We start from the raw sequence: 20,318 nt of genomic DNA, 5'->3' as shown, positions 1-20,318 counted from the left end.
CGGAGGAGCCATTGGTATGATAATGACGGGCAAAAAGAACTGATAACAGAAAGAGTGGATGAAAATGAACGACGCTGCTCCTGGTCGCCGCCTGTTATTGCCTCGCGAAGAAGGGATTTTGTAACACGTGTAATCTGGGCTAGATAACACTACGCAAATGCAAGAGGCATTACCAAGTGCTTTTCCAAAAAGCACTAAATATTACTTACTGTAGTCTCAGCCTGAAATATTCTCAACAGGTTCTTGACACCACTAAATAAATGGTACACAACGTAAACAAACTAAACATTATATTAATAAACAAAATATCCAACACACTACTACCAAAAACATTATATCCGACATTAGAAAAATTAAACATGATAGTGCCCGGCAATAAACTAAACCACGAAATGTGAATTTCCACTCTCAAGTTCAGCTATGAACCATAGCTTCTTAATCATCAAACAAACTGAAACCCATTTCCTCATCGGATTCCTCTTCGGGCTCGGGCTTCTTCTCTTCCTCCTTAGCAGCTGCTGGAGCACCTCCGGAAGCAGCAGCAGCAACAGGGGCTGCAGCAACTGCAAACTTGCTTGGGTCCTGCATTGTTAACCCACAATTAATCACTTGCCATCAAGAATGAACTGAAACGAGCAATGACGAAAAGCAAATGGACACAAACAGTTGAAAAATAGCACAATACCTTGAGAAACTCCTTGACCTTCTCTGCTTGTGGGAAGGAATATTCGGTGGCAATAGAAACTGCCAACACGTTCTTGTAAGCATTGAGGAACATGTGTGGTGCAGCTGCCAGGGTGGGGTATGAGATGGCCAATGCCAATGAAGTAACCATCGAGACACCAGAAGCAAACTTCTCCATGAGATCATCCTCGGTCAGATCAAGCACCTCTGGGCTGAAGACGGAACCATTGTCATACACCATCTGGACAACAAGACCATATGAGAATGGCCTGATTCCAAGCTTGGCAAGGAGGGCAGCCTCAGAAGAGCCAACCTTATCTCCCTTCTTGATAAGTTCAACAGGGGTAATGATTTCAACAGTACCCTTGTTAATCTTGGTGGGGATGTTGAGCACCTGAAATGCGTAATATACCAAGTCAGAACTACCACACCCACAAAAAAGTAATCACCATTTATTGTGAACGATTATTTACACACCTGGAAGAAAGAGGTCTGAGATGGGTCAAGCCCAGTGTTACCAGGAGGAACGACCACATCAATTGGAGCAACCAAACCAACACGAGCAGGGGCTCCAACCTATTCAATTCAAAATTAAATACAGCTAGCAATTAGATAGATATAGTAAAACACATAAACAAAATGGGATCGATTGCAAGATTAACAAAAAAATATCATGAGGCAAACTAAACCCATGTATAATCATCTAAGTCAAAAAAAGATGTCACCTTTTGTTAAGGTATACTTGAGAAGAAGTAACTCTAGAATAATTTTTTGAAAAGTTTTTTTTTTCCTGAAAAATGTAGGTATCTTGGGCATGCCCAAGTAGTAAAAGCAATGATACTGCTCCACAAGGCGATGGGATGTGACAACACCGTCAATGGAGGAGCTCCCAACCAAAGCAGGGAGGACCATCGACATCAACAGCAATCCATATGCGACGTTTACTTAGGGAATATAAAGGCATAAGTAACCTGCTCGTTAACTGCCCAGTTAGGGATGGATCAATCTCCCCCATCACAAATTCAAAACGAAACCATCAAAGTTTGTAGAGAAAAGAGAATCTTCTAAAAAAATTAAAAAACCTAAAGATATGAAGTAAAAAAAAGAGCCAGATTTTGCTTATAGGCATAGAACTGAGATACAGAGGTGCAGACTAAAACCCTGGTTAGCAGAAAATCAGCGCCGAGTCTAGCCCAATTGTACCAACGTATCATGTTCTATTATACAATAAGCAATACAAAACATTACAAATGAGATGCAAAATAATAATAATAGCATGAACTTAGGCATACACAACAGACCAAAATGCTTAACCATGTACATAATCATATTTGAAAGTAAATGGTCTCGTTGGATTTAAAAACATTCGAAAACAGCAAAACCAGCATAATTTTACTCTTACGGGTAATTCAACAAATAGGGTTTCGTATCGATCATAAATACACTAAATTTCATACCAATTTGAAATCTACACAACAAACAATTACATATTACAGTTTCACATAACACAATAAGCATCTTAAATCACTACAACCACTAAAACGCATTAACATTGATAATATCATGAATTCAAACAACGAAAAAGGAAATTGAATTCGGTTACCTTGTACTTGCCAACCTCTTCGCTGACTTCCTTCAAATCACCCTTTGTGAAAATCAGACCGACGTTGCCCTAAATCCCAAAAACAACAACAAATCAGAAAACCAACTCATACAAACAAATCAGCAACCACAAATGGAGCCAAAAAACGTACCACAAGGAGAGGGACGAGGTTGAGGTAAGCACTGTTGCCCGTCTTCTCCGCATGGATCCTGACGGACCTTTTCATCATCGTGTTCTTCCCCATCAGAACGACGGAATCTCCGCGCAACCCCTTGCGGATGTTCTGGAGCTGCTTGGAGCCGACGTTGTCGGCGGCGACAATGAGGACCTGGCCATACTCGTCGAGGAGGGAGCAGAGCTTGGAATCGTAGGCTATCTTCTTTTCGGCCTTGGAGGGTTTAGGGGCCATTGCGATTTAGGGGGATTAGGGCTTGTGAGATTAGTGGAAATTGGAAGTTTGGGAAAGAGAGCAAGACCAAAACCGAGGGCCAAGACGAAGCGGCGGCTCTGTCAAGGCGGACAGCGACGGTGCCGTCCTTTAACCTCTCTTTTTACTGAAAGACTAGGGTTTTGGAGGAACTAAGAAAACCTAGAAAGCTTGGAGGCGGGAGGAAGAGGAAAACTGTTGATAGTGAGGGGTTATATAGTGGGGTGGAGGGAAGGAGATATGTAAACCTAGATCGGACGGTTGTAAATTAGTTTTGTTTTTTTCGATCTGATGGCTGTGATGGATGGGCCGTTTTGGTTTTAATTAAGAATTGGGCTCATAGAGTCATAGGCCCAAGTGAAACTTGACCCTTTAATAGGCCCAAAAATAAGTTGCGAATTCAGCCAAGTTTTCGAACCGATGGTATTGCATTTGAAGAATAATCTTACCGAAAATTTTACATAGAAACCTCAGGGCCTGTTTGGGATTGCTTCTGGAATGGGTTTGAAGTGCTTATTGGTTATTGAAGCTCTTTCTAGAAAAGCACATGCACGATGCTTTTTCAAGAAGCACTTTACGGAATTGCAAACCATTAAAAACATGGAAATAGTTGATGGACGTTACGGGGGCTACCAAACAGCTTCAAGGTGTGATGAGTCTGATGACCACTAGAACAGAGGTTAGTGCGTCTTTTTTGCATGTCCTACACAGTCCACGCACACGTCTTAGTTTCCTTAGGGTTCTACGATATTTGTCCCCTCAGAATATCAACGCTCACGACGAGAACAGGAAGCAGATATTTTCCACAAATGCACAAAGAAAGAAGCCTTTTTCGGAATCCTGCAAAAAGTGTGACCGCACCTGCTCCCTGGTCAACTTCATCAGTTCTTCATGCCTGAAATGCTTGTAGCTTTCAGTCATCTTCTTCCTTTTTAGAAGTGCAACGTTTTCTCCTTTATTTCCGAGTTCGGGATAGCAGGTAACGAGGCAGGATCGGCCCTTCGGCAACTTGGATGATTTCTCAATTAACAAAAACAAGGGGAACTTGCCATCAGGTTTGCTCTTTTTGCTTGCGGGACCATCAAATGGTGTTGAATTCGAAGCCATCACTAAAACTGGATGCTGTTTGCATACGCTCGTTCATGGTCCATTGTTCTTAATCTGTCTTGTTGGTGTGAGCAGGATTGACAACAACATGGAAGAATCATTGGCAATTGTTGATATTTTCCCGATGATCTTCATCTTCTTGGCTTAAATCTTGGTACCGACAAACTGAAAAGTGAAAACGTGACAATAGAATTCTTGATGATGGGTTTATTAGGGTTCTTCAAGGTACCGTTTGGTACGTTGGACGGGACGGAACAGAGTGGGACAAGGCGTTCCGTCCCACGTTTGGTGCGCCTAAAACGGGTGGAACGAGCTGTTCCACGGGACGAATTTTGGGTGAATTTTCGTTCCACCTCACCCCCTGGAACGACTCGTTCCACATCCGTGGAACACAAAATTATAACTTCTCCGTCTCCTTCTTCTTCCTCCTTGTTTCCATCCGAGGGCATCTTTGCTCCCGCTCCGTTCCGTTCCGTTCTGTCCCGTCCCATCCCGTTCCATTCCGTTCCGTCCCGTCTGCATACCAAACGATACCCAACTCCACATGTAGTCGAGTATTGAAAGTAAAATAGGGTTCTTTGTTCTGTATACTTGACGAGCTTCCGGTATACCCATTTTTCGATTCTCAAATGTAGCTTGTACGAGAATTTATATCATACAATTTATCTTCTAGCTGAATGTATATCTCAGTGTGTTAACCTAACTCTACACGTGACGCGACTATAAAGCTACAGTTTTAGATATATGTCAATTGAAAGAGTTAAAAGGCAACTTAGGCAAGCCTTCAATAATGGTCCAAGCTTTAGTCCAACTCATGTCCTTCATATCTCAAAAATGACAATAAAATTTTGGGTTAACTGATGATTAATTTATGGATTATCACCTGAGTGAAAATTAGGTTTTAAAACTTTTTTTTTGGGTAAAACAAGTCCCTAAATTCATTAAAAATTGCTAATTTCATCCTTACTATTATATTTAAAACTATTATAACCTATTTTTCGTCAACTTAAGTCACGTGACTTGCACGTAACACATATTAGAAGCTAATACCATCACTTCCTCGCCTATATGCCCTTAACGTTGCATATTGGTTGCGAATCTAATTTCTAATTTACTCTTCCAAGTTAACTTTGTACTCTTTTTTTCGAAGAAAAAAAAAAAGATAAGTCCTTAAACACATGCAAGTCACATGATTTAAATTAATGAAAAATTTAATAAATTATCCTTTTTTGGTGAAGCACCTCCAAAACTAGAAAAGTATTTGATTTTTTTTTTTTTTAAATAACCAAGTGCTTGTGAGCATAAGTGCTTCTTGCACAAACCTTAGGCTCCTACTTGATTGTTAAAGGGGTGATGTTATCCATACATTTATCTCTCACACAACTTTGATAATTTATATCTTTTGACATTTTTCAATTTATTCGAGTAAACGATTGGAAATTATGAGGATTGTGTGAAAGGTAAAAAGAGGCGTGTGGATAGCACTATCCTTAATAAAATTGAAAACTTTGGCCTTTATGGATACGACCTTGGGAGCCACACACATGGTTATGCTACATTGTGAATGTGTTATCTTACGCGACATACTCTAATCAATATCTTGATTACGGCTGATGTGTAAGACAACACACTCACAATAAGATAACAATGCTATCTTATTTAGAGTGTCCGTCTACGAGTGTGATGCCTTATGCAACGCAGATGCCAGACAACCGTGCCCAAAACTTCGATTTTTGCTGAAGTGGGAAGGGTAACGGAAGTTAGAGCCAGCAATGAGAGGTCAGAAATCAGGAGAGGGACAAAGACAAGTGAGTTCATGTTGCAGCACAATTTTTGTGAGCGTTAATGGATGCAAAATCGATGGGAGCCATTAATGGCAGACAAAAGACCAAAATTCAAGTCTCCAAGTCCATGATATATTTCATATTAGATTGGGTAGGTGGTGGAAGGTGTCCTTTGAAAAGACTCCATGCTAACTAACACATGGTCCGTGGAATTCGACACTACTAGAGCAACAGGCTCATGTCTCTCCAATATCAAATTAGATTATCTTACAATAATATATCCTTGGTTACGCAGTAGAATCTTTGCTTCAATACAATCGACATTGGTACAGCGTTACTCCCTTATTAGCGGACACTTAGAGATAAACTTGTCACATGGTAGTGTAAAGTGTGGAGCAAGAAAGAAATTGTAGGGTTGAAAAGGATGGATTTGGTTGTAGTGGACAACGGACATGTAGAAGATGATTGTCTTATTTAGCATGATTTTTTTTCTAAATGTATTTAGAGCTTGTTTGGAAGTACTTTTAAAATGATTGAACTAGCTTTTACAACAAAATAAAAAATACAAAATTTGGGTTCCAAAATCACTTGAATGTGCTTCCTATTTTTCATGCAAGAAGCATCAGCTATGTGCTTCTTGTAGGAAGCACTTTAACACTATGTTTGGATGAACAGATTTAAGATTACTAAAGAATTTTAAAATGACGGAAATTGAAATGACAGGGTTTTATTTTCTATAATTTATGAATTTTCTTGTTTGGTTAACTTAAAAGAACAATGGAATTGAATATGGAATTTGTTATTTTTGAACTCTCAATCATAGAAATTGGGAAATGACACCTATTTACATGGAATTTAAACTTGGGAATTGGAGGTCTTAAATTCCAAGATCTTTTTGCATGCAGAAATTCTAAATTTCTATGTTTATGAATCCAAACAAGAGAATTGATGCATATCAATTTATAAATTTTGACTTTTATCTGAATTCCAAGTTTATTTTCCTCATCCAAACATAATGTAAGTGTTTTTTCATGATTCACTTTTAAATTTGCTAAGAATTAGTTCAAAAAATATTTTTACTAAAATCAAAAACGCTTTTAGTCATTTATAAGAACTTCCAAATAAGTCTTAGTATGATTTTGAATTGAATCATTTGATGGTTGTTGCCTGCTTTGATTCCATTTACTCCACATAGTTTGTTCTTATAAACAGACTTTCTAACTCGAAACTTCTTACTCGTGAATCAAATTAGAGTTTACGTAGAGCAAAATACACACAAGCATCTAAAACTTACAAAGGACTCGTTAATGATATCATGACCTAACAAAAAAAAACAGTATGCGCTAATACAATTATTAGCATTCCAATATCACTAATTATATGCACAAATTGTAGACCTAATAATAATAAAACCGAATTATTATTCATGCAAATAAAGTTGAAAATATTGGTGGACCAACCAAACGCCCAAATCATATTACATTCAGAATATTCATTACTAAATTTTCAGGCTGATGCAGATCAATGATTAAGATTTAGCCACATAAACTTGAAGAAGATGATCCAAAACATTTTATATTTACAAAAAATTAATTAAACATATCCAGCAGCATTAAACCATCAAATTAATGATTGATTATATATTAAAAATGTTGTGTTTTGCACTCTTTATTTAGCCGATGGAATTTGGTGTGGCCCGGTGAGGCACTTTGGAATGGGTGATGGTGGACATAGTTACGATCATCGGCTTGTCATGCCACTGGACACTTGATTAAGGCATTGCACAATGATCCAAACACTTTGTCGCATCTTCTCAATACAGATACAACAACAATCATAACAATCTTAAAAATGATGAATATTCGAGTCAACGTTCATAGATTTGGGTCCAACATTAATAATTAATTTCTATCATTGATTAAATTTTATTTCCAACGAGAGGTTGGCAATTTTTCTCATTCGAGCTGTATTGTAATCTAACTAGAAAAATGACTTTTTACATAGTTTTTTTTTTTAGATAATTAGATATAAGATTAGAATCATAGTCAATTACTGAGTTTAACTTGAAAATTTTGCTTAGTAGTTTAAATCCATTAACTTTTGATCCAACTAAGCAGCATTTTTATATTGCAACGATGACTCAGCCCTATTTGAACCTATGTATCAAGCTCGTTAATAGAAATCACATGTTTAACAAGGTTCACTAATAATTTTCTTTCGAACCTACATATCAGATTCATTAATCTGATATACCAAACCAAAACCCTAGCTTCACTAAATTAAAAATCTACAAGAACAAGTTTAGTAGTGAAGAAATTTAGAACTCGGCTCGTATAAAAAAAATTATATAAAAAATTCAAAGTTCCATTGTTCAAACAGCAACGACTTCGAGATTTCAAATAGGTTGAAATTTTCATATCACATTTCAAACTAAGAGTTTGCTATCAGCAATGACGTTTTATCGTAGTGGCGGAAAGTAGTTATCTTTATGTACTCTTATGTAAGTTCGATTTTCACCAATTTTTCAGCACACTAAAAATTTTCTCAGATCTTGGGACTCAAGTTCATAGAGGTTTTTTTTTTTTTCTTTTCTTTTCTTTTCTCAATGAAATTTGCATCGAATAAAGCGAAAGATAATTAAAATAGTTTTCAAATGAAGTGTGCATATATTAAAAAATATGTGCATCAAATATTTTTCTCTAACTAAACTAGAGATGAGAGATGTCGAACTTGTGTACAAACGATATATTTATATAAATATACATGTAATGGATCTTTTACAAAATTATAAACCATTTTTTTTTTTTGTGGGTGCAAAAATCATGTCCTAGGATGCTTGATAACCAAGACAGATTCTGAGGGGAGGAAAAAAGTGACAGAAAATACCAAGAATAAACTACAAAGAGGAAGGCTTGGAGCTCACAGTTTGCTATTCTGAAACAAATCCTGAGAGAAGCATTTGCATATATGGAAGAAGCCAAATATATCCAATATCTTCCTTTTCATTCTTATTTCAAGCAAATATTCTTCTATTTTGTGGGGTACCCTACAAATGCCTTGTGATGATTATGGCATGGTTGGACCCTTTCCCTTACGTATGAAGTGCGAAAAATAATATCACTTCATCACCATCCAAATTTGTCATGCTGATATGATGTTAGTGGTAGGTGCAAATTGCAAAGATTGATTTTCAAGAAGATTGCCGCTGATCTTAAAGCCAAATAAAGAACCGGCGGTAGAGAATTTTTCGTTTGTTTTTTTCTGCAGACGGCTAGGGTTTTTTTAATTCATATCTTGCGGCATAGGTTGAACCTTAGTTATATATCATGGTTTGAGACGAATGGTTTTTAGAAGGGATACTTTGAATGCGGTCCTTAATTTTTAACATTCTTTGATTAAAACCTTAATAGTATTCAAAGTTTGATCAAGGTCTCTTGACTTTGTACACCTCATTATGTTACTATTAATATTTATATTTTTATAGTTTTGACATTAATTGTTTGATATTTTATGAGATTTAAAATCCTATAAATTTAAAATCCCTCATTATAATACTATTAGAAACGGTTACAATAAAAAAATTCAAACATTTTGATTGAATAAATGGATAAAAACTATGTAAAAAAATAAGAAATAATAAATGGCAAAAGAATGTATCCATAGTATTAAAAAAAAATTGGTACATTTTACAAAAAAATTGGTACATTTCACATATAACAAAGTGGTATATTAATAAAGAAGAATGGGTACATTATAAACAAATTAGGGTACAGATAAAAGATTAAAAAATATGAGTACAAATGAATTTTTAAAAATATAGGTTCTCAAAGAAATTAATACTTGGGTACAAAATAAAACTAAAAAGAAAATACTACAAATTAAAAAAAAATGTTGCAAATTAAAAGTGGGTACAAACTAAAAATATAAATATATGATACAAAGTTTAGGCATAAAACATAAATATACCATATGTAATTTTTCTATCATTGATTAAATATACAATGTCACGTGATGGTATACACATGGGTACAAACACAAATAAAACTTTAAAAAATATGGGCACAAAAAGGAACTAATATATGGGTACAAATTAAAAATGAAAAGAAAATTTGTACAAATTAAAAAATATTTGCAAATTAAAAATAGGTACAAACTAAAAATAAAAATATATGATAAACAATTTAGCCATAAATATAAATATACTAATTGTGACATTTTTTAACACTAAAGGAATATATTTAAAAATAAAAATATTTTATTATTCAAATAATTAATGATGTTATTAATACCCAATGACCTTGATCAAAAATTCAAAATGAATAGGATTTTAATCAATGGAGTAATAAAGAGAAGGATGTGAACCTAATTTTCCCTTTTTAGAATCCATAATCTTCTTGTTATATACAGTGTATATATTAATGCAATATTATATATATTCTTCACCCATTGATGTTAGTTAACTGAAAATTGAATGAAATACTTGCTGAGTATAATCTTTTTTTAACTGTTTCGCTCTTTATACGTAAGAATTCAAATATTTTCTATAATTATGCGATTGTTCCGAATGTGTACTACCCGTCTACATTTCCAATCTAATGCTTTTTGATCATTACCTTAATTTGCTCACTAATCCCAAAATTAATACTTTGTTTAGGCTTGGGCATGCGTGATGCATAATATATACTTCTAGTATTCACAAAAGGTTAATGGGAACAAGAACTAGCTAGACTACTTCTACTTAATGATTCTCTTAATCTCATCGGTTATTTTAAAACAGCTGAAAGTCGTGGCTCGCCACCAATTGTTTTTTTTTTTAATTAAATAAAAAAGGGAACACGGTTGAGAGAGACGTAAATTTGTCCATACAATCGACTTGATAGGCACTATTAGGTTAGGATGATGTCCCTAAAAATTAAACCAGATGACTAATTAAGGTGGTGAGCCATGCAAATTTTAATTAATGAATTAATTAGCATGAATTATGAGTCAGATTGAGATAATTGAGAAAAGAGAGACAGGGAGCATATTATGGAAAAGCCAAGTAAAAAGATGAAGAACCAAGTGAGAAGGAGGCCCCTCCACCCACTATAGGCATGTTTATTATCTTAGCACTCATGATAAAAAGGAAACTAAACAGACGTTAATGGTGATTTTGATAGAGGTTAAAGTCTCCATTAAAAGGTTTAATTCTGCTTACTTTTTGACTGCATGTTAAAGGAGCAGTTCACCAAATTCTTAAAGAATGAGACTTTCTCCACAAAATTTCACTCATCGAATCTCTTCAAACGCATTTTAATAATTAACGTTAATGTTCATTTTTCACTGTGTTACTAATCCAATCATGTTATAGGACTGTATAACAAGTCATGTCCCAATATACTTCTTTCCAAAGTGCACATAAAAAGCCTAAGAAATTCATTGTACTAGGACTTGAAAGATCATCCAAGAATTGAAAGACTCAAAACTAGTTAAGAAGACTCAGCTCAACAATTAAATGACTCAATTGATAATAGCTCTTGGGAGTCATCAGCTTGTTATTCGCGACGTACCTTGGATCTGTCGAGCGAAAGCCATACACTATTATTCATTCATATAAAATGTGAAGAAGTAACTATAGATATATCAAAGGCCTAGGGGTGGAGAAATCATGCAAATATTTATTGAACGCTTCTAGGTTATATGCACATGTACAGTAAATGAAATACAGAGATGAGTGACTGCATATTGAATTGGATGGGCCATGTTATATTAAAGAGATTTTTTAGTGTGTCGGGAACACAGCCTGATATATCAAGTGTAATAATACAATCGGTTGATTTTTTTTTCAAGTTTCAAACAAATTGTATTATAACATATGATATACTAAAGCGTGTTTTCGGTACACTGAAAATCTTTTATTATATTATAGGTGCTAATGAACTAATAGCTCTTAAGTGTAATTAGGTAATTTTGTAAGTCTTCTCCACTGTTCATGAAAATTTAGAGATTTCTCAAGAGTATAAGATAAGATCAATGATTATAATCACCTTGGATTTGAAGTTAATCAATGGAGATTTACTAGCATATTTGGATTTCCATCATATATAGAAATATTTCGCTTGCACGATGTGGATACAACATGTGTAAAATCTACAATTCAAAGTTTATTTATCTAATAATGTTTTATTACCAAACAATTTGACATATTACTAACTATTAATTATCAAACTACGAGTCAAACCAATTTATGACAATGACTTTAAATACATGAACTCACGATTTTAATTGGCATTCTAAACAACTGTAATACAAATTATGATATAATTGTAATGTACTTACCATAATAAAAAAAAGAAAGTAATATTCATATTCGTTTTTTCTTCACTAATTTATTTTTGTTCTAACATTTGTTTTGAATAAATTAAAGAAAAATCAAGTAACAAAAATAATATTAGAGATACGCAAAAAGGAGAATTTGACACAAAAGACTGAAGCTGGATTTAGTTTGGGGCAATGAATTATCCAAGTTTAATCCGTCCAACCACCTCCATTTCTGCCATTATAAAACTACTTCAGTATTTCTCGCAGAGAGAGGGCGAGAGAGAGAGAGAGAGGGAAATAGGGAGAGGGGGAGAGAGCGAGAAGTTTTCTTATAGAAGCTAACTTCTCTGCAACAGTTGACAGAAACACAGTGCACAGAGACAGAGAAACTGAGAAAGAGAAGGGAATAGATTTCATGCTCTGGTAATTACATTGTTCATTTGGCTCTATTGTCTTCTCAATTTCTTCTGAAATATATTATAAATAATTGTATTATATTTTCTTATACACAAAAGTAGTGGTCTTTCTGCAGCTCTTTTCCTTCTCAGGTGCCTTCTTTCTGTCAGATCTCTCCCTATTCTCTCAAAAACCCAGGAATCAAAATCCCCATAAACTTCCCCTTTTGCCCTTCTTTTCTTCTGTTTCCCACAGAATCATCTTTGACTCCTGCCACGGATTGTGCCAAGTTTAGAGAGAGAGAGAGAGAGAGAGAGAGCGCAGAGGAGAGAGGGGGTGAAATTCGGCTGCGTCTGACACGAGTCCTAAAGTCTATATCTTTATTTTTAAAGTTCCAATCTTTGGAAGTTTTCAGAATTAAAAACTCTCTGCAACGGCAAACCCAAGTGCCACTGCAATTGCATGCTCGTGTTTCTCTCTCTCTGCTTTCCCTTCGTTCATTCAAAGACCAAAACGAGATAAATCACTCTCTCTCTCTCTCTCTCTCTCTCTACACACACTCTCTCTCAAGAGTGAGAGGAGTTAAAAGAAAGTAACCGATTCTGCAGAGAGTCTCACATTTGTCAAATCCACATAAAAGCTTCCGTTGTATATCCCCAACAAACCCTCTTCCTTTCCACACATTTCCATCTTTCAAAACAAGTCAGATTTTTTTATTTGATTTGGGTTGAGTATCTTTTTATTCTTCACTTTCCTCTGTTTTTGCTTTCTGGGTTTTGATTATTGGAGTGATTAATCCTTAATCTCATGGTTTAACATGTCTGTTAAACGTTTCAGATTCTTTAATCCGTAAGAAATGTCAGCCCAGAGGCAATCAGAGGAGGCCATAACCTTCAACCAGACCGACGGCAGAGAGGAAGAAGAAGAAGAACACGCGGCAGATCAGAACTCGGGTTTTAACCTCAGAAGCTTCCTCTGGCATGGCGGCTCCGTCTACGACGCCTGGTTCAGCTGCGCATCGAACCAGGTCACAGATTTACCAAAATCCCACCTCAAAATTCACATTTTCGGACACAAATTCTGATAATCTAACGTTGTCCTGCCCTGTTCTGTTCTGTTTTGGTCAAAACAAGAACAGGTTGCTCAGGTTCTGCTGACTCTGCCCTACTCCTTCTCCCAACTGGGAATGCTCTCGGGGATCATATTCCAGGTATTTTACGGGATCATGGGAAGCTGGACTGCTTATCTGATCAGCATTCTCTACGTCGAATATCGAAGCCGAAAAGAAAAGGAAAATGTCAGCTTCAAGAACCATGTCATCCAGGTGATGATTTCTCACAATGCCAAACCATTTTTTCACTCAATTTTCAGTTCAGAGAAAGAAAAAAGAACAAAGAAAAGTTCTTGATTTGATTCTGTTGTGGGGATTTTTTTTGTCAGTGGTTTGAAGTGTTGGATGGTTTGCTGGGTCCTTACTGGAAAGCCATTGGATTGGCCTTCAACTGCACTTTCCTCCTCTTTGGATCTGTCATCCAACTTATAGGCTGTGCAAGGTATGTCATTTTTAATTCATCATTTTATAAACAAAATTTAGAAACATGGGCTTTTCTTCGATATATGCACAAATAAAACCGGTTATATGTTTTTAATCAAAAAATTGAATTTGAAGAACACTAAATGTGGGTTTTATACGACTTAATGTCTGTTTAGTGTCACCATTTCAACGTTAATTAAAATTTTGTAACCAGTTGTGTTTGTGCGTTCAAAGGGGTTAATTATTGTCTGTTTAGTGTCGGCGAGTTCTAATTTTGGTTAAAAATTCGTAACGAGTTCTGTTTGCGCATGTTTCCCGTCTTGTTTCGTTTGATCAGTACTTAACTATTGAGTTGTGTTGTTAATTAATGCTTGATTATGCAGCAACATATACTATATAAATGACCATCTGGACAAGAGGACATGGACCTACATATTTGGAGCATGCTGTGCCACCACAGTCTTCATCCCCTCCTTCCACAACTACAGAATTTGGTCCTTTTTAGGGCTTGGAATGACCACCTACACTGCCTGGTACATGACCATTGCATCCATTGTTCATGGCCAGGTAAAAAATTTAATTTTAATCATTCAACGTCCCTGATCGCTCTTCTGTTATCTCTCCGTTCTTTATCCACCGTTGATTTTGGCTCTGTTATTTTGGATTTACAGGTTGAGGGTGTGAAACACTCGGGACCAGATAAACTGGTTTTGTATTTCACCGGCGCCACCAACATTCTGTACACTTTCGGCGGCCACGCCGTTACTGTGTGAGTCTTTATTTAAAGTGCTACTAAATTTTTAATTTTTGACTTGAATTAATCATGATGTTCCTTCTTCCTTTTTATTTTTATTTTCTTACTCAGTTTTCATAAGGGTTTTCTTGCACAGTGGAATTCATTATTATGCAGCTTTTGCTTGCCATTAATGGGTTGAAGAGAGCAGTGAAAATTATGAAAGGGAAATGAAAATGATATGAGTGAGAAAATTTGTTTTTTTATTAACAATTATTGTCCTGAAGTTCGAACTCATGGCGTTTTCCGACAAAGTGGAGACCGAGTGACGTTGAATGGTCATGCTTATATAAATGAGAGAATAAAAGTGGAAAATAAAAATGGAATAATAAGTGGTATAATTGATGTTATTGTTTGCAGGGAAATCATGCATGCAATGTGGAAGCCTCAGAAGTTTAAGTATGTCTATCTCTTTGCTACGCTCTATGTATTCACTCTAACCCTTCCATCTGCAACTGCTGTGTACTGGGCCTTTGGCGACCAACTCCTCACCCACTCGAACGCCTTCTCGCTCCTTCCCCGCAATAAGTGGCGCGATGCGGGTGTCACATTGATGCTCATTCACCAGGTGATGATCATGATGACTCTAGTTACTTGTACACATTGTTAAATTTTCTAGCTGTTTTGGCGCTGCCTAAGCAGCTAAGCTACTATGGTTGCTTTAGATTCGGAGCCATGATTTCGAATTTGAAACATTTCGATTTTGTTATGTAATTTTCCCATGTGGTTGGCATATGCAGTTCATCACATTCGGGTTTGCTTGTACGCCATTGTATTTCGTCTGGGAGAAAGTAATTGGAATGCATGACACCAAGAGCATATGTTTGAGGGCAATTGCCAGGTTGCCTGTGGTGATACCTATTTGGTTCTTGGCCATCATATTTCCTTTCTTCGGTCCCATTAATTCAGCCGTTGGCGCTCTTTTGGTCAGCTTCACCGTCTACATCATACCCGCCTTAGCTCATATGCTCACCTTCAAATCCGCCGCTGCTCGCCAGGTAATGCCTCAATCCTAATCTCCCCATTAGACCACTATATACGTCTGTGTATGTATGTGCGTGTGCACGAGGCCTCGTAGACAATGTAACCTAGCACATATTTGTCTGCAACTCATTTCATTAGACAACACTGGTCTTGCATTACTTATTAAAGTGCAATTGTGTGATTTTCGTGTGGGCAGAATGCGGCAGAGAAGCTTCCGTTCTTCCTCCCGAGCTGGACAGGCATGTACGTGGTGAACGCATTCATCGTGGTGTGGGTGCTCGTAGTCGGGTTCGGATTTGGAGGGTGGGCTAGCATGACCAACTTCATCAGGCAAGTTGACACTTTTGGGTTGTTCGCAAAGTGCTACCAGTGCCCTCCCAAAGTCTCAGCCTCCCCACCACCACATCACTAAGCTTCTCTCTCACATTGTATCATACACATGGTGTCCTGCGCTTTACCTTATCTTTTGTGTGGGCCCTATAAATATTAGTACATTATTGCAAGATCTGAAGAGTGGATTGGTGTTGTTTTCTTTTGAATCAAAGCAATATTTTGTTACATTTAGTTTATCTTAAAATGTTCAGTCTACTTAATTTCTAGATAAATTCTTTTCGTTTATTGATGTTGAATACAATTATACGTCGAGTTTAAAGAAGAATTAAACACTTTTACAACTAAAATATCAGACTTCTAGATTTTCTAAACAATTACTGTTATAAATCATTCAAATCAATTAAACACTTTTACAACTAAAATGTCAGACTTCTAGATTTTCTAAACAATTACTGTTATAAATCATTCAAATCTGAAATCATTTGCATGCGAATCCTTATGAAACCGAAAACGGATGATTTCGATGACCAATATGAAATTAAACGCTTTTGACGGATTCAAAATTTTCAGTTTTTGGTTTTCTCACAAGCGGATTAACATGAATAAAACTTCATGCTTGTCGTTTTGCGGCTGATTTATGTACGTTATGGGTTTGACTGGTCACATGTGAATGGTGGGGATCCCTTGATGTGGATTGGGAGTGTAACTGCGAAACTCAAGTAGTGACTTGGATGGCCGACTCAAGATCCATCCCACATGTGACGTTATGATAGGGCGGCCCTCTCTCCTTGGATGGGAGAAATTCGTCAGTCTGACCGACGGATTGGCTCACCCGTCCAACCACACACAAAAAAATCATGTGCATTCATGGACAAGGTTTCATTTGTAGTGGTGGACTCATAAATTTAACTTTTTAGAGTCTTAGCGTAAAAGATTCAAGCTTGCGCAACATTCAAAATTTTCGTTTTTTTATTGAAGCATTTAGCCGAGCATTTAGTGAGCATGCCGTTTTCTTCCTAGTTCTATCAACAATTTCGAAGGCCTAATGTTGAGCATCACCCCTGCCAAGGCATGCTGCTAAGGCTTGTCTTAAAGCAGGTTGAGCATCACTTGCTAAGGCCTGCCAAACTCGGCCTAGGAGGCATTTCGTCTAACAGTTTGTGGGCATTCTCAGGTCTCATACTAGATGACCAATAAGGTCAATTAGCGACTTTCTCCCTATGTTTCCCGATTTCAGTAGGATCCCATAACCTAAGAGGACCCCTTGAATCCGCACTACTCATTTATTTGTCGTTAGCCATATACGTGAGCTTCACATAAGTTCTTACTTATCACCGAAGATATATTATGATTTGAATATATTATTCATCAGTAGATCTATCATTTCCCACACCGAGAAGAGTCACATACTAGAAGACTATCACATAAGCCAAATGTTAATACTTGTATTTTCAGTTTTCTCATTCAATTTCATGCATCATAATGCAGTTCTCGATTCTATTTTTTAAGTTAACAATCCAAATCTGAAAACCTAAGTAATACTCCAATTAAGATTGGTTTCCTTTAAACTTGATGTGAAGCTGACCTCCAATCATGCATCGTGATAAGGTTGGCTTGATATGATTTTCCGATTACTTAAAAGACATCGTCCATGCATCTTTTTCTTCTTTCTACATACACTTATCTTTAATCCCATCAACTAGGAGATAAAGCTCCACCTTCATGTTTCGTATTTCCATAAAGCAAGTCAGCTTCTTGATCTATAAGGCCATCATTGCATTTTGTTGTTGGCAATTGACACATCATAATTCACAATCAAAGATTTTTATTATGCTCTAGTATATGATATGATTTAGATAAATAGATAGTTAGATGTACAATCAAGAATTAAACGTTCGATGGTCACAGATACTAGCGTATCATGTACATCGATTATTGATGCATACTAGGTAATATCTCAAGTTTATCAAACCCAATTAAAATATGGATCAATAGAGGCTGAGGCGCAATCCAAAAATAAAATTATTTGAATCATGAAAACTGATCATCTAGGTGTGTACCATCCTTTCTAATAAAAGCGAGACACTTATATTAAAAAAAAAAAACAATAAATGGTATAAACATCAATGCTCTTAATGTAACAGACCGTAAACGCGAAGCAAAACTAAAAGAGTAAAGAATCACCTTACTTGTCGAGTTTGCTCATAAGAGAAATTCTTTAATCTGAACGCAAATACAGAGCATTACACACACAAAAAGGTCGTTAAAAAAAAAGCCCAAGTATTGATGTTTTTGTTTTTACGTGTCCGGTCGGACCATCGGGCCAGAAGAACTTCTCTCTTGTTTATAGTGATAGCCCAAACACAAAACAAGTCCGGTGCGGCCCAAGTTATGAAAATACCAAACACAAAGCTATGCAACTTCCGAATTGCGTGCCACACCGAACTTCCACCTGCAGCTCGCGCCAACCTCAAGTTCCTTCCTTTTTAGCCATTTTAAGTAAATTCAACACAGCAGCTGATTTGGGCCTTCAGATTGTGGCGCGATGGAGCTCCAACAATGGCTCCACGAGCACGAGGCAGAAAGGTTCGGCCTTTTGTATCATTTTCTCACACTTTCTCACCTTTTCCCGCACTTTCTCACTGTCTTTTTCTGACATTTTGCACTTTCACTCGGTATTTGCTGAAGGATACCCGAATGGACGCAGCCATTGATGCGACGCGTGAAATGGCTTTTGACGAGAAACTCGTTCGTTCTACGGTGAATGAATGACCTGCTGAAGGTGGGTCTAATTTTTCTAAATTTTTAATTTTCATTGTGTGTGTTTTCATTATTTTCTGAGTAAATCGGCTTTGCGTTTTGGGTTTTGTTTGAAATGTGAAAAGGGTTTTGCTCTCAGGTTTATAAGGGAAAGAGTAGGACATTGAATCCATGGCGATTTATCGAGGAGGGTTGTTATACGCTCCTGAATGAACAGCTTCAAAGGACGCTGATCCGCAAGACGGTAATGCTTCACAAGATGATGCCCCTATGCAAGAAGATGCTGCTCCGCTAGATGACGCATCAGCTGCTGCGCCCTCAAGCACTGCCATTCTATCTACTTGCGATAATGCTACACAAGCTGATGGATCAGCGGCTGGAACCTCAAGGACTGCCATTCTACGTTTGTAAATTTTTCGATCAATGAACTTTTGGTTCATGACAGTATGTGCTTCAATTGTCTTTACGTACGTATAATATAATCCACTCGATAAATCATGCAACTTCTCCAATGTACGATTCTGGGTATCATTAGAGGTAATGCATAGATATTCCACATTTTCTGCACCTTTCGTTTCAATGTGGTATCTATTTAAACGTTATGGATCTGGCCTGACATCACTGATTAAAATGCCAGGTAACTTGTTTTCTAATTATTGTTAAAAATCTAGTCATGTGCATTTCCCATTCATCACTACTATTATAAATTTCCACCTGTCTTGCAGATGCTAACGATTGTCATCGAGAAGACAGACTTGCACCCCGAAGGCCTAGACTTTACTACGGTTGGATTTGTAGCGATGACGAGGAAGATCCAGTGGTAATGGCATCGTCTCCATTGTCAGAGTTGGTTAAATTGCTTATTAGGCCAGATAAGAAGAGAAAGCGGAAGTCGAGGTGGGACATGTGACCTGAAGATATGTGAAGCTCTCGCCAATCCTATCGTGCTTGTAATATGTAGAAAGAGAAATGCTAAGGAGACTCTGAAAGTGAGAGTCTCCGTTTATTTCTGTCACCTTATAATTTAATGTTAATTCTTGTGCCAACATTATATTGCGCCAAAAACATGAAGTAGCAGAGAGTTCCTGGAGAGCCCCACTTTTGAGTCTCCTTAGCATTTGTCATGTAAAAATAGGAGTGTTGTATAGAAAAACACAGTTTCCGGACCTTCCGGTGACACACTGATACTATATGACCATTCAAATCTGTTTTGTTGTGGCCATACGTGTGGTGTCGATATTTTGTACAGACCAGTGCAACTCTAGAGAAGAGAAATGTACATTTTGGAAGCCATTGGAACCCAAATTTTGTGTTTAGCAGATGGTGAAAGCTTGTGGGTGGCTTTAGTTTGTTGGTGCTTTCATGTGAGTAATCAGACAGGTGCTTTTTCAGCTTAAAATTCAGCTTTTTTGCATCACTTTAATTTTCAAGAGGTTTATGGAGAAGAGGAAAATTGTTACTTAATAACCTTAAATTTGAAAATAATTAATAAAATGATTTCATATTTTAAGGATGAGACGAGATTTATAACTCAAATCATTAAGATTTTAGAGGGTTAGTTATGAACCTAAAGCTGGTGATATTTTAGAGGGTTGGTTATGTACTAAAAAAAA

General features: G+C 36.7%; 2 protein-coding genes and 1 long non-coding RNA gene across 6 annotated transcripts; 2 read left to right on the top strand and 1 right to left on the bottom strand.

Annotated features, from left to right (window-relative positions):
- Window positions 1-273: 273 nt before the first annotated feature.
- On the bottom strand, window positions 274-2,891 carry LOC103942385 (60S acidic ribosomal protein P0). Its single transcript, XM_009352573.2, has 5 exons — window positions 2,439-2,891; window positions 2,288-2,356; window positions 1,162-1,260; window positions 686-1,078; window positions 274-582 (listed from the first exon to the last, which is right to left on the bottom strand). Exons 1-5 carry the CDS (start codon window positions 2,694-2,696, stop codon window positions 436-438), a joined length of 966 nt encoding a protein of 321 aa, XP_009350848.1. The 5' UTR covers window positions 2,697-2,891; the 3' UTR covers window positions 274-435.
- A 9,263-nt stretch (window positions 2,892-12,154) lies between these two features.
- On the top strand, window positions 12,155-16,181 carry LOC103942374 (auxin transporter-like protein 2). 4 transcript variants are annotated; one of them, XM_009352564.3, is made up of 9 exons: window positions 12,155-12,328; window positions 13,139-13,328; window positions 13,440-13,625; window positions 13,742-13,854; window positions 14,219-14,402; window positions 14,507-14,604; window positions 14,989-15,196; window positions 15,369-15,626; window positions 15,809-16,181. In XM_009352564.3, the coding sequence occupies exons 2-9, from the start codon at window positions 13,158-13,160 to the stop codon at window positions 16,022-16,024; spliced, it is 1,434 nt and encodes a 477-aa protein (XP_009350839.1). In that variant the 5' UTR covers window positions 12,155-12,328; window positions 13,139-13,157; the 3' UTR covers window positions 16,025-16,181. The 4 variants fall into 4 exon arrangements, with proteins under 4 accessions (XP_009350839.1, XP_048420879.1, XP_048420878.1 ...); XM_048564922.1 differs by lacking the exon at window positions 12,155-12,328 and adding an exon at window positions 12,461-12,949; XM_048564921.1 differs by lacking the exon at window positions 12,155-12,328 and adding an exon at window positions 12,461-13,003.
- A 2,118-nt stretch (window positions 16,182-18,299) lies between these two features.
- Window positions 18,300-20,049, top strand: LOC125468973. Its single transcript, XR_007251315.1, has 3 exons — window positions 18,300-18,531; window positions 18,634-19,342; window positions 19,431-20,049. It is a non-coding gene; the product is annotated as an uncharacterized LOC125468973 (long non-coding RNA).
- Window positions 20,050-20,318: the final 269 nt, after the last annotated feature.

This window comes from the organism of the source record quoted next, unplaced genomic scaffold (assembly GCF_019419815.1).
Source record: "Pyrus x bretschneideri cultivar Hongxiangsu unplaced genomic scaffold, Pyrus_bretschneideri_v1 Contig4, whole genome shotgun sequence".
NCBI classification, from domain to species: domain Eukaryota; kingdom Viridiplantae; phylum Streptophyta; class Magnoliopsida; order Rosales; family Rosaceae; genus Pyrus; species Pyrus x bretschneideri.
This window is presented reverse-complemented; position numbering and strand designations above follow the sequence as displayed.